General features: G+C 31.5%; 1 protein-coding gene across 1 annotated transcript; it reads right to left on the bottom strand.

Annotated features, from left to right (window-relative positions):
• Positions 1 to 1,704: 1,704 nt before the first annotated feature.
• On the bottom strand, positions 1,705 to 23,778 carry LOC143078222 (aquaporin-4-like). Its single transcript, XM_076253152.1, has 3 exons — positions 23,136 to 23,778; positions 3,093 to 3,173; positions 1,705 to 2,467 (listed from the first exon to the last, which is right to left on the bottom strand). The coding sequence occupies exons 1-3, from the start codon at positions 23,694 to 23,696 to the stop codon at positions 2,258 to 2,260; spliced, it is 852 nt and encodes a 283-aa protein (XP_076109267.1). The 5' UTR covers positions 23,697 to 23,778; the 3' UTR covers positions 1,705 to 2,257.
• Positions 23,779 to 27,150: the final 3,372 nt, after the last annotated feature.

Here is a 27,150-nt window from a genome sequence, read left to right as displayed (position 1 = left end):
GTTTGGACGAAAAAAATTATTAAACGTGTTGTTTTTAATTTTTTACATCACTGAGTCGATACCTCTGCTAGTGGACATTCAGTCCCGAGGGTATCATCAGCTCAGTAGTCAGTACTTCGATACTGACATGATTTATCAAACTTTACTTAAATTGACCGTTTATAGATTTTGAAGTTATTAAGAAAAAAAGGTTTCAACTCCCTCAGGCAAAGTTGGCTTTAGATGAATTTGGCTATTTATTATAGGTATTTTTGACATATAGCTCTTCAACGGTTTCGGTACTTATACATCTTCGGATTTCAAATGTTTGGTTTTGAGCGTTCCCGATGAAGGTAAATCCAGAAAAGCGCTTCGGACGCAAGAAATTATTAAACGTGTTGTTTTCAATTTTCTGTCGGTATTATGATATTAAATGTACCTGTATTACACAATTATGCTTATAAACAATATGAACTTCTAAACGATTGTACTATTTAGTAGAATATCGTACAGTACTAAATGTTTAACAAATTTAGAGTATTAGTTTGGTACCTTTATTTGTAATACTATTAAGGTACAATAAAAAATATCTCAACTATTTAGAACTATACTTTGAAACGTATTCCTACTGAAAGTGCAATACTACCAAAAATATCAAAAAGTTCATGTTTAACTGTACTGGTTGAAAACAGTTTTTTATATAAATGGCACAACTTGTTAAAATAAAAAAAAGGCCTTCTTTAAACTTGTAATACTCATTGCGCATGACTATTTAATTCAATCTAACTACAAAAGGTGTAAATATTGTATTAAGAACTTTATAAACTATATATATATAAATTGTCGTCTCTGACAGTAGACATCATATTCATATAACGTTGCACCCTCTTTATCAAGAAGAAACTGACAAAACACATAATATATGATGATAAACGGCTATAGTGAAGTAGTTAAAGAGGTTTGTACTCGTGACATCATGACATGGATTTTGTCAGACTCCGAAACTGCTATGACATTGTTTGATAAATATCGTGACCCGTTTTTCTGAGCTTTTACTTTTGTATGTATAGACGTTTTGGATATTGTTGTGAGATCAAACAGCAACATACTCAATTAATCAACTTTCTTAATTAACATTCTGAGAAATAAAAATGGACTTAACATCTGAATTAACATTCTGAAAAAATATGTACTAAACATCTGAATTAATATTCTAAAACAATGCACTAAACATAATATCTGGCAGAAAAAAGCATCAACAAGGAATCAACAAACGTGATAACATGAAGCGTGTTTTTATTCATTTGTTTGTATTCATTATTTGGGTGCCATAAAAAAACATACATGTGGATTCTCGAAATGCACTATCTAGACGAGAGTACTGATTTAACAAAAACAAACTCACAAAATAAAACAACAGGAAATAAACTAGGTTGCTCTTACATGTAAATACAAATATAAGCATTTCCTTCCAGCAATGTCACCTATCGTTTTAAACGTGGTCATTAAAAAGCGGTCATGTCAAAATCGAGAAAACGTACGAAATTGTGGCTCTTACAAGTTGAGATTGCTTAGGTCATCTGTGACACATGTACATGTGTTAAGCTTTAAACGTTTTATTTAAACAGTTTATGTAAACAACGACACATATGAGTCATTGATTTCATGTTTTTATATTTAAAAGAGTTCGTCACGAAAGTACTTTAAACAAGAACAAAGCAAAACTTATGAGATCTGTTTATTTTCAACTGTTCATAAATATGCATGTATATAAATATATTCTACCAATATATAAGAATTTTGTTTTTGTTACAGACAGCCTGCAATAACATGTTAAAAATAATTATGCATTACAGTACTAAACATTTAATCTGATTTGTCATGGCTAAACGGATTACTTAATTAAAAAGACTAGCGTATATTAGTTTAATAATCAAAAACATCCAGTTTTGTAGACAAGCCTCTTTAAGTACCCATTTTGACATTCAATAATATTGTAGAAATGATTTGTGAAACGAAGTAATTTCTTCCTTTAATAAAATAATTATTTTTTAAATTGCAATTGATATGGTAAACAGTTATGTTAAGGTTATTTCATTACTGTGACATTCATTGTTTGCAATACTTTTAAAGCTTTAACATGTATTTGTATTCTACATCAGATTTGAAAAAAGTGAAAATGAATTAATCCCAAGACACTTGGGTATGTAAAACTCTCAACCCAAAATTCCATTGCTAACTATTTCATCCGGTCAAGAAAAATTATTTAATAATAAAATCAGATTTGCAATTCTTCTGTTGGTTCTTGGTCACATGCTAATTCAGTTGCTAGTGAATTTGAGCTAGCGCCATCTTCTTTTCTTTGTAGACTATAAACATGCTGTCTTAAACTTGTCTGATAGTTCTGTAAATCTGCAGATTGCTTATTTGTATATTCGTGTGTAAAACCTCCAAAAATGCTTCCTAGTATTGGTCCAACCCAGTATATCTACAAAACATGCACGTTGTTAGCAGCATTGATTAATCCAATATAATGTCATTTGTTTTTTAAGTTTAATTCTTTATGTGAATTATCTTGAGTTAGAATTAACAAATATATTAATTTCGGTACTATGTTATATGTAAATATATGTATTTTTGCGTCTTTTACGCAGAAAACCTGCGTTTAAATGTATTTTGAATGAACAGAGATGCTATTTAAGGCAATACTATTTTAACAATAAAACAATAGCATTAATCAATTTAGAAAGAAACATGAGAGCTTGAGTCACATACATAAACAAGGAGAATCGCAAAAATTCGAACTTGAAAGGTTTGATTTTAAAGTTTTTGTTCTTTGTCAACTAACACAGATGCAACAGGTGAAGATCAGCTCATAATCAGGAGTTTTGCTTAACTGTGGTAAGTATCCAAACGGTTAGTTTTATGAACTTTTTAATTGCTCCATGTTAATTTGTTTGAAAAGTTCATGTAGTTTTCGTGTTTGTATTCTTGAATTAGGACTTTGATTAAAGATAATAGTTACTTATAGTTCCTTTAAGTGTTTGTACAAAACACGTTTCTTTTGTAAAAGGTAACCTAAAAATGATACGACATATTAAAAAAAAACATACCCAGTGATTGTCCCAGGAGTTATGTATTAAGGCAGGGCCAAGCGATCGTGCTGGATTTATGCTAGCACCAGTAAGATTGAACTGAAAAATAAAGAAAACATGTTTAATTACATTGAGTAGGGTAAAACGTCCCAATAGTGCCTGGTTGATGATTTCGCTACGCTATATTCATAAAAACTATGATGAACTGAATTGGTGGTTAAGATGAATTAGATCGAGACAACAGTTGTTTTGACGATGTTCAAATATCGTAAAATTAATTAAAATGATACACAAATGAAATAGAATAACAAAAACGAATCGCACTAGCTCCAAAAGAAGCAAGAACGTGTGCGTCGATGCAAATCTGCACACGGTCAACATATCAAACTCATTAAATTTACGGATCAGACAAATGTTCCATTGTCTGACGTTCGTTATGCATTACATACTGTTTATTATAAAATCAACAAATAATCTTGAATAAACTTTTAGTTTAATGACATTTGAATAAAGTGATTCGTTTAATGTAAACCATTTCATAAGAAGGGAACATATACTTTTACATAGCTCACGTCTTTTAACATTTATACATTAATTATTACATTTTTGAGTTGGTGTGAAATACATTGCTTGTACAGATAGATAGCACAATGCGTTGAGGAAATCTAGAAAGTCTGTATTATATCATGTCTTTCAACTGTTGTATGTATTTTGGATGTAAATGACCGTATGACAAATATAATTTCATAGAGAATATATTCCAAAAAAAGTGTTGATATATGAATTTATTCAAAACAAATCATTAATCGATTTTTTTCTTCGGTAAATACATAACCAACTCATTTACTTGGCATGTAACGTATCATTCATGTTGTTGGTGTGTTAGGCAAATTGAAAAGACATCTAGCTGTTGTATGTGTGTGTTTTGAAAAATGCTTTAAAGATTCCTGGCTTATAACTCGGAACGTCAATCAGTCGATAAGACTACATGAAACGACTATATTAATTGTTTGAAATAAGAAATCTATTATTTTTTTTCTTCTCTTTGAGATATCCTATATGTTTGTGGAGGATGGTCAGTAGTCACATTTCCAACTATTAAACTGTAATATTCTGTTCCACCTGGGTTCTGTCTGGGTAACAAATGAATTTACATTTTCTTAATAATATTTGAAACAATAAAAATGAACTGTAAACGTCAATAGGTAACACACAACCTATAGTTAGACCACATCTAAACTTTTGATTATAAAGCATGCAGCATAGTTAATCTTATCTCTATAAAGGTATCTTCTGAGTTGACATATATCATTACAAGACAATTTTAACTTCATTCAAGAACGTTATATCCCGAATACAGACTGGTTTCAAATTTAAAAAAAACAACACAATTTTAACCTTAGCTTCATCATTTATTCTGATAAATATAGATTTGATCAGGAATAAATGATACAACAAAAGTATGATAACAAGCATGGTTTCCATTACCAGTAACATATAAGATATATCAACCCACACTATTTTGTCGATAACAATAGCTTATCTATCTGATTAGAAAAAAAGCAACGGTTATTATTAGTTGATTTATAATTACTAGCTACATCAACTTAGTCGTTAGTTAAAAAATATCAGTGCTATTAAGCTTTCCCTTTTTACTTATATATCAAAGTTTAGCTATATATTACACTTGAAGTAATGGTATATGTATTGACATGATTTATAACTTATATAATCAAAGTTTCTCTTTGGTATATTTAAAAAAGTACTAAAATATAAGGTTAAAAGTAACTCAGGCAAAGTTGAACTTGAATGAGTTTTGATTAGTCTTTTATGACCCTTTTGATTCTAAAGATCGTAGGATTTCTACGTTTGTATTCATCCTGGGTTAAAATTTTTAAGCGTTCCTGGCGAAAAATAATCCACAAAAGCTCTTCGGATGCATGTTAAAAAAGGTATCATATTTTCATTTCAAGATTTTAATACTATATTTTATATATATATATATATGACTGTTTTGATTAATTGATAGGTGTTTACGACACTCTCAGTATATGTGTGCTATTTCAAGGCGGCCAGATATTGACGAAGGAATCTTGAGTGCCATAATAGAACCACCGATCGTTGCAGGAAAATAACAATCCTAGTCATGCGTACCTGTCACGTGCGAGATAACAGCTCCAAACCTCGGTTTTGACAGGCTTGTGATACAGTTATTGCACGTCTAAGACCACTCATCCTCTACATATATTTTGCTTTCGACCTTCCAACATTAGTGATGAAGGTTTACACAGCAACGCAATGTGTTGCAGTAAAACAAATCTTGCAAAATCTGAATTTTGAACGATACTGTGTCTCTTATTATATTTTTTGCAGATATTTATGGCTAGAATAAAGTTTATATAAGTATTTGTAATTTGTATACAATTTTAATAGCAAAACTTGTTTTTTTTCAAAACGTTCATATTCAAATTTATTCAATGATATCATTTAGCTTCGTCAAATTCATAATGACTTCCTTTCATTGTAATGTTTTAAGATTTAGATATGGGCAATGAACTAATTAAGAGAGAAAAACTTCGCTAACACTCAGGATTACAAATTTCCGAAAAACAATGTAAATTAAAGTTTATAACCAATAAGACATATGTCTGTCATGGATTATTTCTTTTAATATGTCGAATATAGAGTATCTGACAGCAACCCCATGACTTAGAAAAACATCTAATAGAAGCGAAAGTCTAAACTACTTAGTACATGTTGCTATTGCATTGTCCTAGTTCATGCCTTCTTTGATGCAATTCAACTCAGCATGTGGATCTAGTTGAAGAAAACTTGTAACAAGTAAAATCTTTAAAAAATGGAGGCCCGAGGAAAATTAAAAAAATATCTCTTTTAAAGTGTGTTATAAATCAAGTCATATTCTTCCATTCGTCGCCTAACTATTCTTTTTCGGTTCGATGTCCAGTTGATTATATCATGATCTTTGCATTTATGATCTTTCCATTATAAACAGACTTGGTGAGATTTTCCCATACAACGCTTTCTCCGTAGTCATCAAAATCTCTCTCTAATTGCTTCCGATGAAATACAGAAATCTGTTCATCCCAACATACGGTGATCCGTTATTTCCTATCTAATATTTCCAAAGGTTTCCTGTGTTTATCGTTCCTAATGTTAAGTCATTATCAGATTGTTGACAAGTACAGTTCAATTTTAAGGCATCTTTTTGCTTCGTTAATTCAGTCCTCATTACATAGCTGCAATTAAGATCTAGTTACCGTAGTGTACTAGGTATCTGCCATATTATTGATTTGATCTCGAGGCTGCTTGTAAAATATGGTTTTCTATATTTTCTTATCAATCCTATATTGTTTTTTCCGGTGAGTTAACAAATAAAACTGTAGGTTATTTTGCTTACTCTGCATTAAGTTTTTCATTCAAACTGTTTTGCTTCGAGCGCTACTGGTAGGGTTGTTTTAGATAAATCTTGGCTGTAGTACCAAATGAAAAGCCTGATATCTTTAGGGAGTTCTTTCTCGTAATAAAATCGTTTGTCCGAAGGAATCACATTTGTCCCGATTCATTTGTTCTAATGAATTTTTAGCAGAATAAACAGTGACAATTATTTCTAGTCAAAATATGAACACAAGATTGCTTAGAATATCATAGTGATTCAGTGGTAAGACAATGTCTTAATTTTCTTTGATAACTTAAAATATCACAATTTTTGGCTTAGCAAACTCGATCTCATTTTTTAATTGTTAATTTTAATTAACTAATCACAGATTCCAGGGTTGGTTTTGTACACCAGACGATGTGTTTGTCTTCGAACTAAATGACACATCGGTAACGTAAGAATCATACAAGTTTAAAATCCAAAGAAAGTGCTAAGTTGAAGACCACTGAGTATCCAAAATTGCGAAAGATTTTTCCGAGATAGAACTAAGGTAATCTCAGAAGGCTGAACATCGTTAGCATTTAAAAAAAAAGTTTTGAAAACAGTTAACTTTTAGGGTTGACCATATCAATGATAATACATAAACAAAAAAGATTATACACGTAAATACCAAAAGGTGACTACTGGGTTGGTGATTCCCTCGGGTAGAAAACCTCAACAACCAGTGGCATCGACACATTGGTTGTAAACAAACTCAATATATATACCAGGATTAGAAAACAAATTCCTTTGCCAGCAATATCAAGTACAACAAGTTTTACTGTTACATGCAAGTACTTTAAAAATGGTGTTATTAAAATAAAGACAGCAAACTTGACGATAACTGGTAATATCACAAAGTATTAATAAAATATGAAAAAGTGTCATAGGAAAATGTGAGTGTCAGAAGTTTACATTGTGTACCTATTTATTTTTGTCTTACGACTTTCATTTTGATGTAAGCATCAATTATTCTTTTTATATGTCAGTGTCTCTTTTTTTATCTGACCATTTCTTTAAGATAAATACATGTCATGACAATTTAATAAAACGGGACACTTTAACGCCTATTTTATCATGTTTCTAAGAAAATTATTTATAGTTTCGTCAAGAAAATAGGAAGAAGCAACCAAACATAACAATTAAGAGTTACAACAGTTTGTAATTTTTAACAACTTCATTCCGATTTAATGTTTCCATCTTCCTTTTGTTAACATATAAAACTAATTGACACGATGTATGTCTTTCTGGAATTTGGTTTGTTTTGCATAGATCTGCGTGCTTCGTTTACATTTTGAGAAAATAAATCATCTGGTTTGTTTTGCAAAGATCTGCGTGCTTCGTTTACATTTAGAGAAAACAAATCATCTAAAATGCAATCTGAACAGTTATATAATGTTCAAAGAATAAATCTTTTATACTTAATTGAAGAAAACAATACGAAGATTTAAAAAAAAAAAGGTACACATGAGATAAAAAAAATGTCGATACAATTTTTTTTTTAATATGGCACCAAAGCGCACATGTTAAACATACATGAATTTACAGGTATTATTTCAAATCAATATAAAAATCACTTGCCAATTTAAAAAAAATGACATACATGTATTGATAATATTAAGTGTTAAAAGTATTTATATTTATAATCAGTTAATCATATTCCACCATTTGGCAGATACCTCATCACGATTCAACTCGAAACGCAAGTTGAATGTTAAACTACATTCAATTTGGTCAATACATGTACAATGTACACACTGAAGAACTTTTGACTTTTTTATTGACAGAAATGTATACTGGTATATAAGTTATCAAAATCATAATTTATTTCAAGAATTGCTATTAAAAATCGCCCACCGTCCAAAAGCTAAGCACACACGAACACAAAATGTCCGTTAGGGTCAATAACCTCATCATAAATACCAGTATTTACGCCAGACGCGCGTTTCATCTACAAAAGACTCATTAGTGACGCAATAAGTTTGATTTGTAAAATCAATGCGCACCAATAATATTTACGCGTATATAATAAAATTAACGGTACAAATGTTCTCAATATTTCCACGTTAACAGTGTATAGTAACTCGAAACAGTCATTCGAGAATAATATCACAAAGACACGAAATCAAGTTGGAATAAAAAGTTAGGCTTTCTTAACAAACGCTGTCTACATTTCATGTTGTTCACTGTCGTAAAAGTAGCTATTGAGTCCTGAAGGACTTCTGACTAGGCACATAGTTTTCCAATCAAATAGTCTTTAAAGAGTCCTATTTCAATTTAAGTCTTTTCACAAAACGAATGAAAATTTACGACTTTTGTTATCATTGGTGGCTAGATATGATAGTGAACAAAATATGTTTTATTTGCCGATGGCATACTACAAAACAAACAAAACAATGAGAAATTTAGAACAGAAAAATACAACCACTGCCTCCTCCCAACAAAACCTAACCCATACAAAATGCTCTCTGTTTTCCTGGAACCAAAATATATATTCCAAAGATAGTGAATAGTTATCAAAAGTACCAGGATTATAATTTGAAACACCAGTCGCGTGTTTTGTTTTCATAAGACTCATCAGTGACGCTCAGATCAAATTAAGTATTACGCCAAACAAGTACAAAGTTGAAGAGCATCGAGGACCCAAAAATTAGCTAAGGTAGTATATATGCCTAGATTAAGAAAATGCTTAGTATCTAGAAATACTTGCTCATTCGAAAGTCTTTTTAATGTTGAATACGGGCGTTTCTCGCCTCCGGGTGCGGGAGTTTCAGGCTGCATGTACGACCTATTGGTGACCTTCTGCAGTTGTCTGTTCTATGGTCGGGTTGTTGTCTGTTTGACACGTTTCCCATTTCCATTCTCATTTTTATTTTATAACAATTATTTCATACGAGTATATATTTATATATATAAAGTAAGTGCTATGATTATTGAAAACAAATTAGCACATAGAAAGCATTAGCATTGGGGTTGACGTCCCCTGATGCACAGCGTTCACGTCTTAGATTACAGTTCCGACGTCAGAGCCCAGCAATGTAAATTCCGTTTGACAGACTCGCACATGCATTGATTGATAATTACAAAGAAATTAGTTGTGTTCAAATGTCAAAGAACTAATTCTGAAAGTATTCAAATTAATTTTATCTACAGGAGCCTTTCTTTGTGACATACGTTTTTGCATTTGTTTCCCATTATACTGATTAACAGTTGAAGAAACTTTCATGCAATGACGGACTATTTGACAGCAAACCGTGTGATGTTCAATATATTTACAGAATAATATATCACACTTCCGGGTTTTCGGATTTTCATTTTAGATCTGTCATTTTCTTAATTAAAAACATGAATTAACTTGTTTATTCATAACAACATTTTATTTAAAATATATTATAATCAAATTTATTTTACATCTAAGCCAAGGGCTAATTTCAGATTGCACAAATATGGTCGAATACGTTTGTTAGTCTCAAAAACACCACGCTATAAACAAATGTTAATACTGTTTAAACAAAACGGTAGAAGCTAATGTTAAATAACGCATTTGCGAAAAAATAACCCAGTGTTTTTTTTTTTTTTTCTTTTTTTTTTTTTTTTTTTTTTTTAAATAATTTATGTACATAGATAACCAGAATGTAATGTCATTTAGATAAAATATAGGAAATCCCGAGAGGATTCGTAGGTGGTAGTTAAAACGCAGAAAATGTGAATTGATGAGACGACAACATACTTTTCAGTGATGAATTTCAAAAGCAAATACAAGCTGAAGCTGTTAAAGATATTTACAGCGAATGACCACGAGGGCATAAATATAAATATTAATTCTTTTCTTCAATGTATACTCATCAGCTTTTTTTTGGAACATAAATTTATAATATTGAAATGTTTTGTTATATAAATATTAAATCATTAATATATATCCACACGTACAGAAAAAAAGTGTTAACGAATGCGGAAAAATATCACAAGAGTATTTTCGGAGTTATCAGTCCTTGCTCTCTCTCAAGCACCAATAACTCTTCATCGGAGATTGAACGGTTTGCGGGAAAATATAAATAAAATTGAGAATGGAAATGGGGAATGTGTCCAAGAGACAACAACCCGACCATAAAACAGACAACAGCAGAAGGTCACCAATAGGTCGTACATGCAGCCTGAAACTCCCGCACCCGGAGGCGATCTTGAGCTGGCACCTTAACAAATATCGATACTAGTACAGACTAGTGATAATGGAGGCCATTCTAAACTCCAAATTATACACAAAAAACTAAAATTAAAAATCATTCAAGACTGGTTTTAAATAAATATTTTTAATTCCGATGCAAAGACCCTGTAAGTGAATCAATATTAAAGCCACATATGCAATCTTTAACGACCTGACAACAGTACCGTAACTATATCCCTTCTTAATAAGTCTGTTGAAAAGTTTTGTTAGCTTTTGAATGCCTACTTAAATCCAATCTATTAGAAAATTCGAGTTATTACAGAAGAGTGTCCACCATGCACTTGCACTGCACTATTATTAATATAGTGGAATAGAATGATATACAAATGGATGAAAATTATATATATATGTAACTGTAATATACAAATATTAATATAATATATAACTACAATATAATAGTTATTACGGTGAGGTTAAATTTCCTGTCATTTAGTTACCATCCACGCACGAACTTGTCTCAGATCTCTTTTTTTTATCTGTACATTAACATCACTTTCGTGTGTAGAGAGACAAGTATTTGTGCCCATCCACAAGAACTAGCGGTCATCCGATGTTCAGTACTTCAGTACTTTGATTACGTATTATATTGAATAAGATTTGAATGCGACATTTATTTTATTGTTCACCAATATACATGCAATAACCATTGTATTGAATAGCAATCATTTAAATTGAAAATCATATCTTGTTAAGCTAATGGTTTTTGAGAAATTGCTTGTTTTGCTTTGTTTCGTTCTACATTTTTTGTACTTGTTATTAGATTCATTATTTGTTCGAACTATATACAATAATATATTGTATTAAGTAGCCATTACGAGTATTTGTGTGTTCGAATTCAATGTTGAAAAGAAAGATGTAATAAAATTAAAATTTGTTTGCACTTATGAAATATCAAACAAACTATGTAAACGTCTTGCAGCTGCATAGACAAACATACTTTAAACACCAAATAGATTCATTTATGCCATGCACTTCTTAGCACCATTTGTACATGTCATCGTTTAATATTTTGTTGATATGATTAATAAAGTTAAATTGAAAAACAGTATGTTATGCATGTTCAAATCGTGTTAATCAATTGACAATCGAATGAACGTTTGAAAAGAGAGCGATTGCGTCGACAGATTATCGTGTTTTGCTATGTATTCTTTACCTGCAATATATACATGTAAGTCTGGGCTTAGTCGAAATGTCATGATAAGAAATAGAAGACAATGATCAGTGACGGATCCATAATTTTTCATAAGGGCATAAAGGGGGGGAGGGGGCTAACTGACCTAAGGGGGGCCGCTCCAGTCATACTTCAGTGATTCCCTATATAATCAACCAAATTTTTCCCACGATGACGATACCTCAGGTATCTAAGAATCTGACATTGCGAAAGCATGTCTCTTTTGAGTTGTGAAACAGTTGGAATATATCGTTTGACTAATTAGTGATGTTGACGTAACACCCCAGTATTGTATATTTCATTCGTTCTTTCCTATAACCGCGTCGGTAGAGTTTTTGCGACTTTAGACTAAGATGTTGATAAACTTGACGATGTTGTTTCACCAGTTGTCAACTCTCCATTTCTCAGTAGTAACATAACATCTTCCCACCATCTGGCGACTATATTTATCTCAATTGATGCTTGTGTGTTTATATCATACGGATTTCATTAACAGGACTATACACATAACATTGACATTGATTATTACGTTTTAACCTGAAATTAAAGGGGTTGGCAAAATGATTTTTCTTTCTGTTTTTGAGAAGGTTTTGTATGAAGTCTGGTGAGTATAAATATAAAAATCAAAGCGCTGTAAGCACTGTAGGCAGTTAACCTAAAATCAAGGCAAACATAATCAGGAAAACTGTGGCAATGTTGCTACAAATTTTGTTTAAAGATTTAAAAGAACAAGGTTTTCAAAAGCACGCATATATCAAGTATATTTTTTTTCCTGTTCATGAGTCTGCAGTGGTCCAAATTCGCAATGATTGCAGTTCTTCTAGTTGATAGTTAATGTTCGTATTAGTTGACTGTTAGTACTTCAAGTTGACTTAAGTACGAGCTTGTAAAAGTATGACTGGACTTGCTTCCCTGGAAAGAATACTGAGTTTGTGTTCTACAGTACAAAAGTTATGAGACACAAATCATACAAATGTTTACTACTACAGGGATCAATGGTGAGGTCTGACTGACCTGTCCATAGTAAATATAAATGACTCCCACCTTCACCCCACGCTCATGATGTCTAAGTTTGGAATAAAATAACAGGTGTTAGGTCTAGCTAAGTGATAGGCATATGTGACGCCTATGAGATTGACCTTGTATGTCATTCAATCTCTTTGAAATGACAAACAGAAATGAATATGGTTTAGGAGTTGGTATCTCAATCTTTTTCAACTCCTTAAAACACACACAAGAGGGTGTGGGGTGACCCCAGGACTCCCCTGTATTTTATTTGATTGGTTATATTTTCCCATACATGAATAAATATGGTTAAGGGGTGGGGATCTAGACTGTTTCCAAGTTCTAAAGCAGGAGGTGGTGGGGTGACCCTAGGGACTTCACCTATATTCATTTGATTAGTTATATAGTCCCATACATGAATTTATATGGTTGAGAGGTGGAGATCTCATCTGTTTCCAAGTTATCAAACAGGATTGGTTAGGGTGACCCTTAGGACCCTCCCTATATTTCATTTGATTAGTTCTTTTGTCCCATCCATGAAAATATATGGTTTAATCTAAAGGTGGGGATCTCGACTGTTTCCAAGTTCTCAAACAGGAGGGTGCAGGAACTCCCCCTATATTTCATTTGATTTGTTATTTAGTCCCATACATGAGTATAAACGGTCAAGGGGTGAGGATCTCGACTGTTTTCAAGTTCTCAAACAGGAGGGTGCAGTGACCCTAGGGACTCCCCCTATAATTCATTTGATATGTTATACTGTCCCATACATGAATATATATCGTTTAAGGGTGGGGATCTCAACAGTTTTCAAATTCTCAAACAGGAAGGGGTAGAGTGGGCCCACGAACTTCACTTATATTTCATATGATTTGTTATATTGTCCCATACATGAATATATATTGTGTAGGGTTGGGGAGTTCGACCGTTTTCAAGTTCTCAAACAGGAGGGGTTTGGTGACCCACAGTGACTCCCCCTATATTTCATTTGATTTATTATATTGTCCCATACATGAATATATATGGTTTAGGGTGGGGATCTAGACTGTTTCAAAGTGTCCAAACAGGTGGGGTGGGTGACCCCAGGGACTCGCCTGTATTTCATTTGATTGGTTATATTGTCCCATACATGAATAAATATGGTTTAGGGGTGGAGATCTAGACTGTTTCCAAGTTCTAAAGCAGGAGGTGGTGGGTGACCCTAGGGACTTCACCTATATTTCATTTGATTAGTTATATAGTCCCATACATGAATGTATATGGTTGAGAGGTGGGATCTCATCCGTTTCAAAGCTATCAAACAGGAGGGGGTAGAGTGTCCCAAAGGACTCCACATACATATCATATGATTTGCTTACATTCAGGTATCATATAATCTAGTTGCACTATTTGTGTAAAATAAGAAACTTCCAGCTATTTTAACTGACCCATTAAAATTGAGAAAAAAAAAATACCCATTGAAATTGCAGTAATATGTTTACACTTTAAAAGCATCTAACTTGCTTTACCAACATTTATCACTGATAAAGAAAATTTATACTGTCACCAGGACCATATATATTGTTAGATATGCTGTTCCAAGCTGTCACATTGTATTGGATTTTGACATTAAAATTTGTCAAAAAGTTATTTTGAGTTTCTGTACAAAATATTTTCTTTATTTTTTTAAATTCTTTTACATATATATTTTGGTTTTCAATTCAAGTGTTTATATTTATTTACCATGCATAGATGTATGATCATGTATTTTGTCATCTGTCTGATTATTTTTTGGCTGATCGCCAAAACCCGGAATTACCCTTATCCGCTTCCGGAATCGGATCCGTCATTGTAATTTTCTTCTTACGTCAAGCATTTTTTTTCAATGTTGTTTTTGTCAGATACGATTTTACTCGAATTTACACATTATTTGTCGGCGATTTTCTGTAACAGCATGAACAGCGGGACTTATTTTAAGACTACTGACGTAGATGACTACGTATTGACGACAAACAATATTCCTACGACTTTTGCCATTTGGGAAATCTAAACTACTTGTCTTTAAAGATTTTCGGCGATTAAATATTTCATACATTTGTTCTTTGACAGCTTAGCCAAAATCTCAGGGGATAATAAACTACATAAGGATTCCTAATTTGCCCTACTTCTTATGTGCAACTTCAAAACTTTTGGATAATTCGACGATCATTTAAGGTTTTTCTGGTCATATTTTTTGTAATCAAGAATTAAAAGTCTGTCCAATTAGTTATAAATAACATAACAACCAGCTAGATAATAACAATGGCACATATTTCAGCATCTATTGGATAGAACATAAATCTAGGGTGCTCGCATAAGGCAGCTTAACTGCCTAATAATTCAGTCAGTTAGGGTACCCATGTAGTATCTTTTGTGCTAAAGACAGATTTATAAGATCATTCCACCAAACTCGCAAACTCGACAAATATTGTGTCGATGAGGTTAAGCATTTCATTTTATCGTTTGGTGTAGTCAAGTGTCCTGACTTTCCCTAATTAAACTGAAATTTGCCAAAACTAGTAAGAATAGACACTGATACATTCGCCCAAGTTGAAACATTACATGTTTTCATCCTGGTAGACGTCAGTCCTTAGGATAATTTTGATTTTGCTAAGCCTTTTCATATAAATCGAATGAACGTCTGCACCATAAAATTTCCTGATCATAACACTAACTAGGCTATAATCTAGGTTTCTATTTTCATCAGAGAGGTATATTTAAAGATAGCAATCAACGTAAAACACAAAATTATCAATGTTGGCGATTATGGTATGTACTGATACCGATACTGAAAGCATCCTATAATGCGGAACAACAGTCACCATAAAAACAAATTGAGATTTAAAATATAATGTTGATTACACATGGGCGATTCTAAATTAATTGATGTTCTTGCCTTATTCGATTTTCATGTTATTATCAATAAAACACAGTTACGCAGCTTTTGATTTTTCCATTTGATAAGAGATGTTCCGTTTTGAATTTTTCTCGGTGTTATTTCACATTTTTTAAAACTAATATTTAGTGCGAATTGTTTGAGAGTTTAGTAAAATGTCGTAATTATTGGACACAATGGTAAATAAATTAAGCTTTTTTTTTTATTGTGATTTGCGAATCACTTTGCACAGCGTTCTCATATAAAATTACAATTCAGACGTCAGATCTCAGCAGTAACGATTTCGTTTGACATGATTGCGTATACCGCGAGTCTTAATTATAAAGAATTTAATTGTGTGATAATGTCAAAGATTTCAATCTCATAGTATTTAAATCAATTGTATCTATAGAAGATCTCCACACATTCTCGGTATGCTCTTTATGAATGACAAACTTTGTTGCACTTGATTTCCATTAAAGATTCCAACTATTCAACTGAAATTTGATTGAAATGATGGAATGTTCGATAGTTAGAAGTTTGCGTGAAATGACGGAATGTTCGATAGTAAGAAGTTAGTATGGTCTAAAACCCTCAAATCTAAACCTTTGAAGTCAGGAAAGGGTAAATACGCAGCAGGGTAGGGAGTTGTATGACAAAAAATGACATATACATAATATATATAGCCAAACTATTCTTAGGATAAATTTTCCCTTGAGAATAGAAATTTAGTTTCTTCAAAGTCTTAATTGTTATCCAAAATATGAACTAGGCTGTACGGAATATAAAATTCAGAAAATACTTCTAAATGTGTCACTGTGGTTCCAAGACATTGTTATTAAATTATTTAATACATAATTGCTAGGGATTTAAAAAATCCCTATAAAGCACAAGTTTAAACTTATAATAATATGTTTGAAATGTGTGTTTTTTCTGGATAAATATTGTATAGGTAGACCATGCAATTATTGAAGATATTTATTTAATCGACATTACTTGATTACTCTTTTTTCAATTGTCATTAAGTTGAAGACATTTTATAGCGCCTATGAATAAAAGGCGTATATATAGATATAAAAACTTAAACTTTCCTACGTTAGTATAAATGCTTGGGTAGCACACTATGCCTGTGTTACACATATCCGAATTATAGAACTCCGTACCGTGACTTTTCATTATAAACAAATTAATTAAACAACAGTTATTTGATTTACATTTTTTTTGTTTTACTAGAAACGAAAACTCTACAATGATGATATTTGACTTAATTCCAAAATTCGAGTCGGAATAGGTGTTGTCTGTCTTCATGTGGACTTTTACCGTTTGAACATGGTGAATATATAGTTCTAAATAAAATTGGCATGGCTTTAATACAAACTAACTTATTTTCAAGTAATATGAAAATCGTTTTTATTATTTTTTCGATCTTGCAATTGGTTATGGGCAGATTAGAAATTATATTAGTTTGCATGGAAACCAAGACTAATTGAAGATTTCACAATTATTGCCTAATATTGATATCATGAGCAAACATTAATGAAGAGAATGTTTACTACTGATTAAACAGAAATACTGGAGTTAATGATTATCAGCGCATATATAAATAAAGTTGTTCTCTTTTGTGTAGAGTTAAGTACGTAAACCTTAGGATGACATTGAATTCAGATGATATATATGTATTCCAATATGTTTTATATATTATAGACCAAAGGTAAAATATTTTTCTGGTAACTGTTCTTATCGTGTAGTTTTCTGCACAAGCAGTCAGGTAAATACCCGAGACGATAGCCGAGGATTTTTACCCGACTACAAGATAGAAATAAATAATAAACGACTGGTTGTTTACATTGATATAAGAAGATGTGATATGAGTGACAATCCGTTTCTTTTGAATCATTTGTTTTGTATGTGACTTGTAAGATGTTTCTTTTAATTAAAAAGTAATATATTTTGCAATTTTAAGACGATCATAAATAAAGAGATGAGGCACAAAAAGTGTCTATACCTATTTATGTACTACATGTACAACAATGATATATTTAGTCTTTTGAAGATTTAGTGAATTTGCGTTAACCCTAGCACTTTGCAATTCTGTAAAACTGTCCGTGTAAAATTATTGCTCTTTACTGAATTATAGAGACGTAAGATTACACTGAAATGTGAAATTGGAGGGACACTTTTATAAGCTGGGGATTGCAATTCCCTTCACTTCTCTAGCTCCTATGCGAATACGAATATTAAACATTGCACTTCAATCTAACATAATTACGTAAACACAAACGACACTAGAATAAACGAGGAAGTAAAAAAGGAACAAAACATTTGATTTTTTTCTTCAAATAAAACCAACATAAGATAAGAAAAAGAGTTCAGACATTTAAAAGAACAACTTTTCCGCTTTTTTAAGGGAATACAATACAATGAACAAAAAGGGTTTTAATCTTGATTTTCATTTTTGAATCAACGAATTTTGGAAATCAAATGTTGCACATGTTTCAGTTTATATACATGCTCGCTAGGATCAAAATGATTTCGGGTAGACCAATGATTGATCACGTGACACTTTATGTTTTCATTTACCGTCCCAATTTTCAAAACGTGTTAGTCTGTGCAGTATCGCTGTTCGACTTGAACAAATTCATTGAAGATAACATATTTGACGAAGAAAAGAGTTTAGCTACTAAGCAAACCGACAAGACGTTTGTACAGGGAAACATTAGATAGTTACAGTTACTCACGGAGCAATTAAATTCTTAGACCCTTTATTTAATTTCAATATTGCAGAAACAACTGGCCTTTTCATAAATAAAATATTTGTGGACAGTTTTCGTGTTGATTATTTTTTATTAAAACAGACAATTAGGTCACAAGGTGTACGATAAATTACCTATGAACTCATGTTCGTGTTTCATCCGTTACTATACTGGTTTGTTATACCTTTGTTTGATGTAAAGTCGTACAATAGTGTGTTAAACTACATGTCAAACAAAACATACATATCACAACAGGACAACCGGCGACTTGATCTTCCCCTTTTTCTTTTGATGCACTTTAATGAAAATACTTGCCTCTAATGGTATTTCCGGTTGAAGTCAAACCACTGTTAGGTATAAATGAGAATAATAAATTAAATGCTTAAAAGTGTTTAGAAAATGGCGTCTTGGCTTCTCAGTTTTCTTTCGATACACTGTAGTGCAAATTCTTCCATTTTACGGTGCTTCGGTCCGGTCATAGTCAAAGTACTGTGTATATATTTATAATTTGTTTTGGATCCTGTATGAAATATTCCAGGAGGAATGTACACGGAATATAGTAGGAATATTGGTATGAATTCCTACCAGAAAAGAGTGATATTCCAGTCAGACAGTAGTAGGAATCCACACGGAAAAAAGTCGAAAAATTTAAATTAGCAGGAATTTCTTAGTAGGAATCCTACCAGGAATATGCAGGAATAATTTGGTAGAATTTGGTAGAAAATTTAGTAGGATATTTATCAAATTCCACCCAGAAAAAATACTGTCTAGTAGGAATCTAAAAATATACAAAATTTAAGTGTATATTCACAAATACACAACTGGGTCAATGATTTAAGTCTGAATCTCAACAACAAAGAACAAAGGAAATTCATGGAATAAATTCATTTTTTAAAACTGGACTTTTGAAATGTATAAGGAAACTGCAATATATGCAAGCTGGAAATTGTGTAATACATAAACATGAAGAAAAGCCAAAATATGCCTAGTTGAAATTAAGAGTTATGAACAAATAATGAGTAAAATTATATACTATTGTTGAGTTAATTGATAACTAAATATTTTGGCAGGCAGATAAAAAAAATTATTTTGAATGTATAGGAATTACCTTCAATCTTCACAAGCCATATGTTCTTACATTTCTATATTGTAGTTGTGTGACCCTAGCTTGCAGCATTGCGTTCCAACACAACTTTTCATTCTTTTCCCTTCAAACTTTTGAATTTTGAACTGGAACCTTCTTGCATGTTACACTGCAAAATGTGTGTTCTTAGCAAAGAGGAATCCAGTGCAAGATAATTACAGGTAGAAAGATTATCTGGTAGGAATCTATGAATTGATTCTGGTAGGAATCTTGTACAAGTAGTAGGAAAATAAATAATCAAATCGAAAATAATCCATACAGACTTTTAAGATTCCACCTAGGTAGTAGGATTTTGGTAGTAGGAATATAAAAAAATCCAGTCAGAATTTTGTTCATTTTCCATGTCCGCCTACTTTCTATATGGAATCTTTGATTCTAGGTAGATTCCTACTGCATTCCTACTAGTGTCTAGGTAGAATCCTACTATATATTTCGTACGGGATGTAACACGCTTTCTGATTGGCTGAAAGTGGTTCATAGATTCAGTTTAATGCTTTACTCCCCAGACATGTAATTAAATAAGTATTTATGTATTTATAATTATAGATTATAAGGAAGACTGTTATAATTGTTTCCGACTATTAGAAATAACCTGAAAAATATGGTCAGTGGTGCACACTTTGAAATTACATGCTGCGCTTGTTATTCAGTTTGATCCACGTTGTTTATCTTATTTCTTCGTAGACAGAAAAAATATTCAGTCACTCCTTGATATGGAAAGAAAAATGTTTGTGTGTCAATTATAGAATAATAAACATTCATGGTATCCTTTAACTTAATTAAAAGTTAAAAAAAAAACTTGAAAAATCAGTAGCAATTTTCACAAATACCGATAAAATCCCTCTAATGAAGTTATCATATACATGCATAGACCCACCACGCGAGACCCTCGGTAAACACCCCGAGGTAATTTAGCGCAACTTGTCATTTATCCAATCCACAAATTGTTTCGTCAAACATGCACGGTTTACCATAATTGGTTCGATATAAATGTTTTATTAATGAGTTGCTTTCATTAATGTAATACAATTAATGTATTAGTGTGAAACTGTGTTCCCTTTGAGACTGTAATAAACTTTATATTCGTTCATATATAGAGATTCTAGACGGATTTACTTATTTGTTTGCTTACATGGCTAAATATTTCAGGAATGAGTAGAGATTAAAAACACTCATTAGTTTTATTTTTTGCCAGAGATATTTGATTAAAATAAATGACTTTTGAATGCAAATTGTGGTGAGACCACACTTAAAAACATTTTGGTTTGTCCAAACTCTACCAAAGGTAGAGACAGTGGATAGGTAGGTAGGCAATTTCTTTGTTTTATTTTGAAAAGGAGAAATGGAAGTGTCGGTTGTTTATTTTTTTCATGCAGATCTGATTAAAAAAACACTTTTTTCTGATAAAGGTAATAACATATTTTGAGTAGGCAGCTATTTTCTGGATAGGTAGAGTAAGGGCAAACAAACATATTCCTTTTTATGGATTGACGTAGACTGAACAATACAGTTAGAAAAATTAGACGTTGGACCTTAGCTATCAACTGCAATACAATTTATATCCAACATACCCGACTCCTGATTTGTGATTTTTTTTTTAAATTTAGATAAAGATAAGACTAGGTATTCTATTTTGATATGACACAGTCATACCTTCGTTCCACTAGAAGTATTATTAATATATGTAAAACTAGTAAACTTCTGGTTTTAATAATAAAAAAAATCAAAAAAAAATCTATACAATGGGAGCGAAAAGGAGGGCAGGGGTAGCTCTTATCTTTACCGTGTAGTTTATTGTTAATTATGTCTCTATTAATTTAGAGCGATTGTGGAGATTTGTTACATTCCACACCCGGACTTCGTTTATATTATAACTTCATAAACACGTTTAATAGAAAAGCTCAATGCCAACATATAAAAGAGCAGACAAAATCCATGGGATCTTTTGAGACGTTTCGGGGAAAAAAAACCTGTTCTGTATAAACCGAGATTTTTAAACACAAACTTTAGCAAAGCTCTAACCGCTCTGTCACATGTAGTTTAATAGGGTATATACATGTAGCGCCGTCTTCAGTAAAATTCTTTACAATGTATGTTGATATTTATAGACATGCTTGTCGGTTGAAAACTGACAAAAAATTGTCTCCCGAGTCTTTGATAATATAGTATAAAAAGTGGAAAAGATATATATTCCAAAAGGCAAACAAAAATTTGTGTATAGACAATACAATGATTAAAAGAAAAAAGAAAAATGCAAAAACAGTCTACTACTTAGAAAATTTAAGATAGTCTAGAGTAACCTAAACCCTTGGTGCGTTACATGCTTCTAAAGAAACAGTAACTTCTGCCCATATAAAATATGCAGTATTTCATTTGAGCCAGTTTTTTATTTCATGCATTTGCGCCAAAAACCTTATTTACAGGTAAAATATAACGAAGAAAGTTAAAAAAAAAAGTCGTATCCTGAATACGAATTAAGCTCCTTCAATATATGAGTACTTCCGCACAAATCGGGAAGATGTATCCCAAAAATTTTCAAAGCCACAATAACAATAGATATGGACCGAACGTTTGCGCTTTGTGACACATTATTAATACGTAAGATTTGCTGATATGCAGATGTAAAAGGTAACCAATACAGCTTGATGTTTTAGGTAATATCTACATTTGATGGTAAAAATTCAACATTTACCTTTATTCTATAACAACGTCAATTTTTCACAACTTGATATTGTAAAGCTATAGAATTGATTATATGTAAGTTGATGAGAGGCTTTTAAGTGCTGTTCCGTGAGCGTAAATTGTTATTTAAACAGTTCAATTGTTTAGCTTTTTCTAACTTGAAAATGTAATAAGTCATTAGATATTTAATTTTCTGGCAAACAAAAGTTATATTACAGAATATGTCAATATTGATTAAATATCTATACGGTTAATTATTAACAACAAGAAGTTTGGTGAAGCAGAATCAAAGTCAACTTTACTTTTTTAAAACTGAATATTCATATAAAACAGAACAAATATTATTCTCACAGAAATGACGTGTTTTATTTGATGTGACGTAAGTGTATAAACTGACTGAACTTGTAGGTGTACATTTCAGATATACATACACCCCTCCCCAATAAAAGAAACACAGAAAAGAAAATTTGAGCGAATAAATAAAACTTCATGAAGGGTATCAAAGATTAAAAAAGATTATATGACAAAAAAAAACAACACCAAAACTTCTCACTATCAAATCAAATATTTAGAACCGAATTGCATCGTGCTTTTTGGGGGTTTATTTGCCTAAACATTTTTTCCTTTAAAAATGGACCTCGTAATACTAGCATTTATAAATAGGCGTGGACATTTCTCATTTAGTCTAAATTAAGCTTGGGTGTGGTACTAAACTAAAAGTTGTATTGGCTTATATGCATATCAATACTCACTGCAAACAACTGTGAAAGACTAATTGACAATCCACATACAACTGAATCTGGGACTAAAACATTGTTTTTATTCTCCAAAGTGGTAAAATAGGTAAAAATAACAATAAACGTTGCGAGAAACTCGACTCCAAATGCACGAACGTTATCAACGTTTTTGTGAACTTTAGTCACGCCGAGGTCATTCCGAATTTCACTTGGTATAATTCCATATAAAATTGCAGCACCGCAGATAGATCCAATGATTTGGACCAGGATGTAAAACAGTCCTCTCAAGAGTGATATATATCGTGTACAAAGTAAAGAAATTGTCACAGCTGGATTGAAATGTCCGCCACTGGTCGGTCCAAAAATTCTAACAAGTATTGAGTACGCAATTCCAAAAGATAAAACAGATGCGAAAAGTTTAACAGTGTTATCATTCGTACAATTCAACAGACATCCACAACCAAATATAACATACAAAATACTGCCAAAAAATTCAGCCCTTAATGATTTCCATAGCTGTTTAGAATATAGTTCTTCTTTCGCTTTCTTTAACCAATCTTTAATTCCCATCTTCATCTACTGTCTTCATCGAAAGCTTGGTAGAAAATCAGATATTGATTGAAGCTTGCATGTTTTATATAGCTTTATATTAGGTATAAATCTAATAACAGCAATTCTGTTAGGAAAAAGGGTAATAGATAGAAATTGGTATTAGACAATAATCATATTTTATTTTATTTTAAAAATCATATCAATTATTGGAACTCTTAAAAAGCCTAGAAGCGCTAAGAAGATGCTAAGCTTAGTATTTGACGAGATAGTGGTTTTATAGTCGCTATAATCAGTAGGAAGCCTAACAAAGAATTGATTGGAAATTGATATTCTAATGTTAATTTCTTTTCAAATGTCAATAGGTGTCATGCATTAATTACACTTGGGAAGATTTGTGATTTGTTCTTTACAATTGAATTAAAATGTATCATTTTAGTACATTTTGGAAGATTTGAAATTTTTTCTTTAAATGAAAATAATACTTTATAAAAGATTGAAACCCTAAATTTATAATAATAGCATTGTACAATCTAGTGTACAGCAATTTGTTTTTAAATTCCAGAGAAAATGAATTTTCCACACAATGATGGTTAACCATTTTTTTCAAATGCTATATAATTAACCAGAAGAGGGATTTGTTTTTATTTTCATGTATCTTTACATACATTATTATGTACTCGAAATTTAAAATTGCTGGAAAATATTACATCTTCATGTAAGGCCCCCCTTCATTGAAAAACCTCAATTTTTAGGCGCAGGCTCATATAAATTTGACTTTTGAATAATTATGCCAAGTCTGATAAACCAAATAAGTACTCTATTGCTTTAAGTACATGATAAGTTATATATTAAGGCATTTAAAAAGTATTTTTTTGCACCATTTTAATTTTTAAAGCCCAAAATGTTGATACATGTAGTTGAAATTTTTCAATTTTATCGTCAAAATTTTACACGCAAAGATGAGTATAGAACTTAATTTATTGTCTATAATATACATCCTATTGTCATTAAACTTTGTAAGCAGTGTTATAATCCATTAAGCTTTGATCATACCAAGTTTTTTTTAAGATTTGTCAATTTTTTCTATCCTATTAGGTCCAAGACCACAATTGTCGTCCCTTGATTTTCGTTGTTCACAAATATAGTCCCTAGTGTTGACAGTGGGTTACTTGCCATTAATTTTTATATAGTCCCTAGAGTTGACAGTGGGTTACTTGCCATTAATTTAAAATTGTCCATATTTTGAGTTAGAGACGATGAAGTTTTCTATAATTTTGATATAATTTGTCCCAAAAGTAGTACTACACACTGTAAAAGTTTCTTTGAGAAAGCGCAGTTGGGATTTTTTTTTTATTTTCATTTATGTTCTAAAAGAAATGCACTACGAAATAATTGTGGTCTCGGACCACTTACTCGTAAATAGTTTAAATTTACTCAAGTTGACATTTTTTATTTACATACATCAAACAAATGGTACTTTTTGTTATCTTGTCCTTGTATTTTGTCATTTAAAAAAAAATTATGAATTCGGTCCTGTTCCCGTAACATTTTAGAAGGCACCTGAACAAATTTTGGAAATGCCATAAACTATTTTTGGTTCGAACGCCCGTTAAGCTGTTTCAAGCACTCAATATGGTGTAGTGAAAGTTCATTTATTGTAATCTGAAAGTGCTAATAGCTAAATACTGTATACTTAGAAACTAATTATAAGTCGCATTTAATCAATTATCATACTGGGAAAATATATTATTATACATACAGTCATTTGGACTTTGATGGATAGATGTCAAATTGGCAATCAAACTACATTCTCCTTACTTGCATATGAATCGCATATGTAGTACCCGAAAGGTATTTGCAATTGGACATTAAGCAAACAACAAATTACAATATTTCGGCCTTTATAGATTATCGGGAAATATTTACATATTCAGCGTTGAGGAGCTTGATACTAACGTGTGATAGTATTCTTTTATTTTTATTTTTGACTATAACTCTTATTGTTTAGTCTAGATCTTCTATTTGTGATAGCCTTTCGACGTAGCTCGGTACTTAAACATCCTGTTATAGTGCTATGATGGTAATTTTTTAAATTTTTGTCTTTTATTGTTTGCATATTTTCTTTGTCTGTATGCCTTGTTGTGTTTCTTTGTCACATAATCGTTTTGTGTCGTGATTAAGATTTTAACACACTGCTTGCTGAATGTTGCACTCGTATTTTATCATTTTTACCTATTACGTCTGTTTGTTAAATGTTAACACATCGTTGTCAATATGATAGAATTATATGCGACTGTCATACAAGTGAGAGGTTTAGCTAGCTATAAAACTAGGTTTAATTTTCTATTTTGAACATCAGAAAATTCCTATACCAATTCAGGAGTATGTCAGTTGTCATCAATTCGTTTGATGTGTTTGAGCTTTTGATTTTGCCATTTGAATAGGGAATTTCCGTTTTCAATTTTATACGAAGTTCGATATATTTGGGATTTTACTTTTTTCCTATCCGATGAAGTACCTGTATAATTTTTATTAAGTCTCAGATTTCCATCAATAGGGTAACTATTAACCGGTTTAGTATCTTTAATTATGTTTAATATAATGATGTTCATTTCGGGTTTTGTGTGCGAGTGACGCCATTTTATTATTTACATACTGATTTCAATCTTAGTATTGGCTGCTCCAAATGCCTGCATGGAAAAATTTGATTTTGTTTCAAAATAAGATGCTACATCGAAAAACAAGTTCCATTTGCATATCAAGTTGTAAGCACTAAGTATAAATAATAATTTATTAAAGCTAATGTCGCAACGAACAAAAGTTTTGAAATGTTGAAGTCAAAACCACCTTTTTTAACATTTTCCCTATGTTTTCACTAGTTCGTTCCATTTCCAGCAAATCATAATAAACTTTCACTTTTCTATAGTTTGATGTCTGAAAAATTGGCCACATTTTCTTTAGAATCCAGTCAATTCATTATAATTGGTTAATCAAAAAGAAATTATCGAGCCCAGAAACTCTTTTTCTCTAAAAAATGGACTTATTTCACTCAATGTTTGACATGAACTGGAAACTGGAGTTGTACTTAAAGTCTTGTACCTGAATTTGCCTTTTGGGATGAATGAATTTCAAGAATGTATTGCAAACAGTTAATTATGTATCGACTTACATGTATAATGATAGAACGTTTGCTGCATTTGGGACAATATGCGCTTGATTTACCGTATTATCATATATATTTCTTTCTGTTCTGACCAAAAAATACTTCTAACGACTAGTTTTCTAAAAGTATTTTCATGGACAGTAAACATATAGGTACTCAAAAAACATTAGATGAATATGTCTGCTTTATGTATTTACTACGAGGATTTGAATCGTTGAATTCTCCCTCGCTCTGCTTGTCCGAATTTAAAGTATTTCGATCTACTCTTAGTTAAAAAAAAAGGCTATCTGCATGACACATGCAGAAATATGATTA

This window comes from Mytilus galloprovincialis, chromosome 6, assembly GCF_965363235.1.
Source record: "Mytilus galloprovincialis chromosome 6, xbMytGall1.hap1.1, whole genome shotgun sequence".
In the NCBI taxonomy this organism is placed as follows: domain Eukaryota; kingdom Metazoa; phylum Mollusca; class Bivalvia; order Mytilida; family Mytilidae; genus Mytilus; species Mytilus galloprovincialis.
Note: the sequence above shows the minus strand (reverse complement) of the source record. Positions and strands in the feature narration are given on the sequence as shown.

What these genes read in the sequence shown, in the direction of transcription:
- LOC143078222 (XM_076253152.1), bottom strand. Translation starts at nt 23,696, where the DNA reads ATGAAGATGGGAATTAAAGATTGGTTAAAGAAAGCGAAAGAAGAACTA. An exon ending in GTCTTTCACAGTTGTTTGCA is followed by an intron (nt 3,174 to 23,135) that starts GTGAGTATTGAT and finishes TTTATTTTTCAG; the next exon opens with TTCAATCTTACTGGTGCTAG. An exon ending in ACTCCTGGGACAATCACTGG is followed by an intron (nt 2,468 to 3,092) that starts GTATGTTTTTTT and finishes CATGTTTTGTAG; the next exon opens with ATATACTGGGTTGGACCAAT.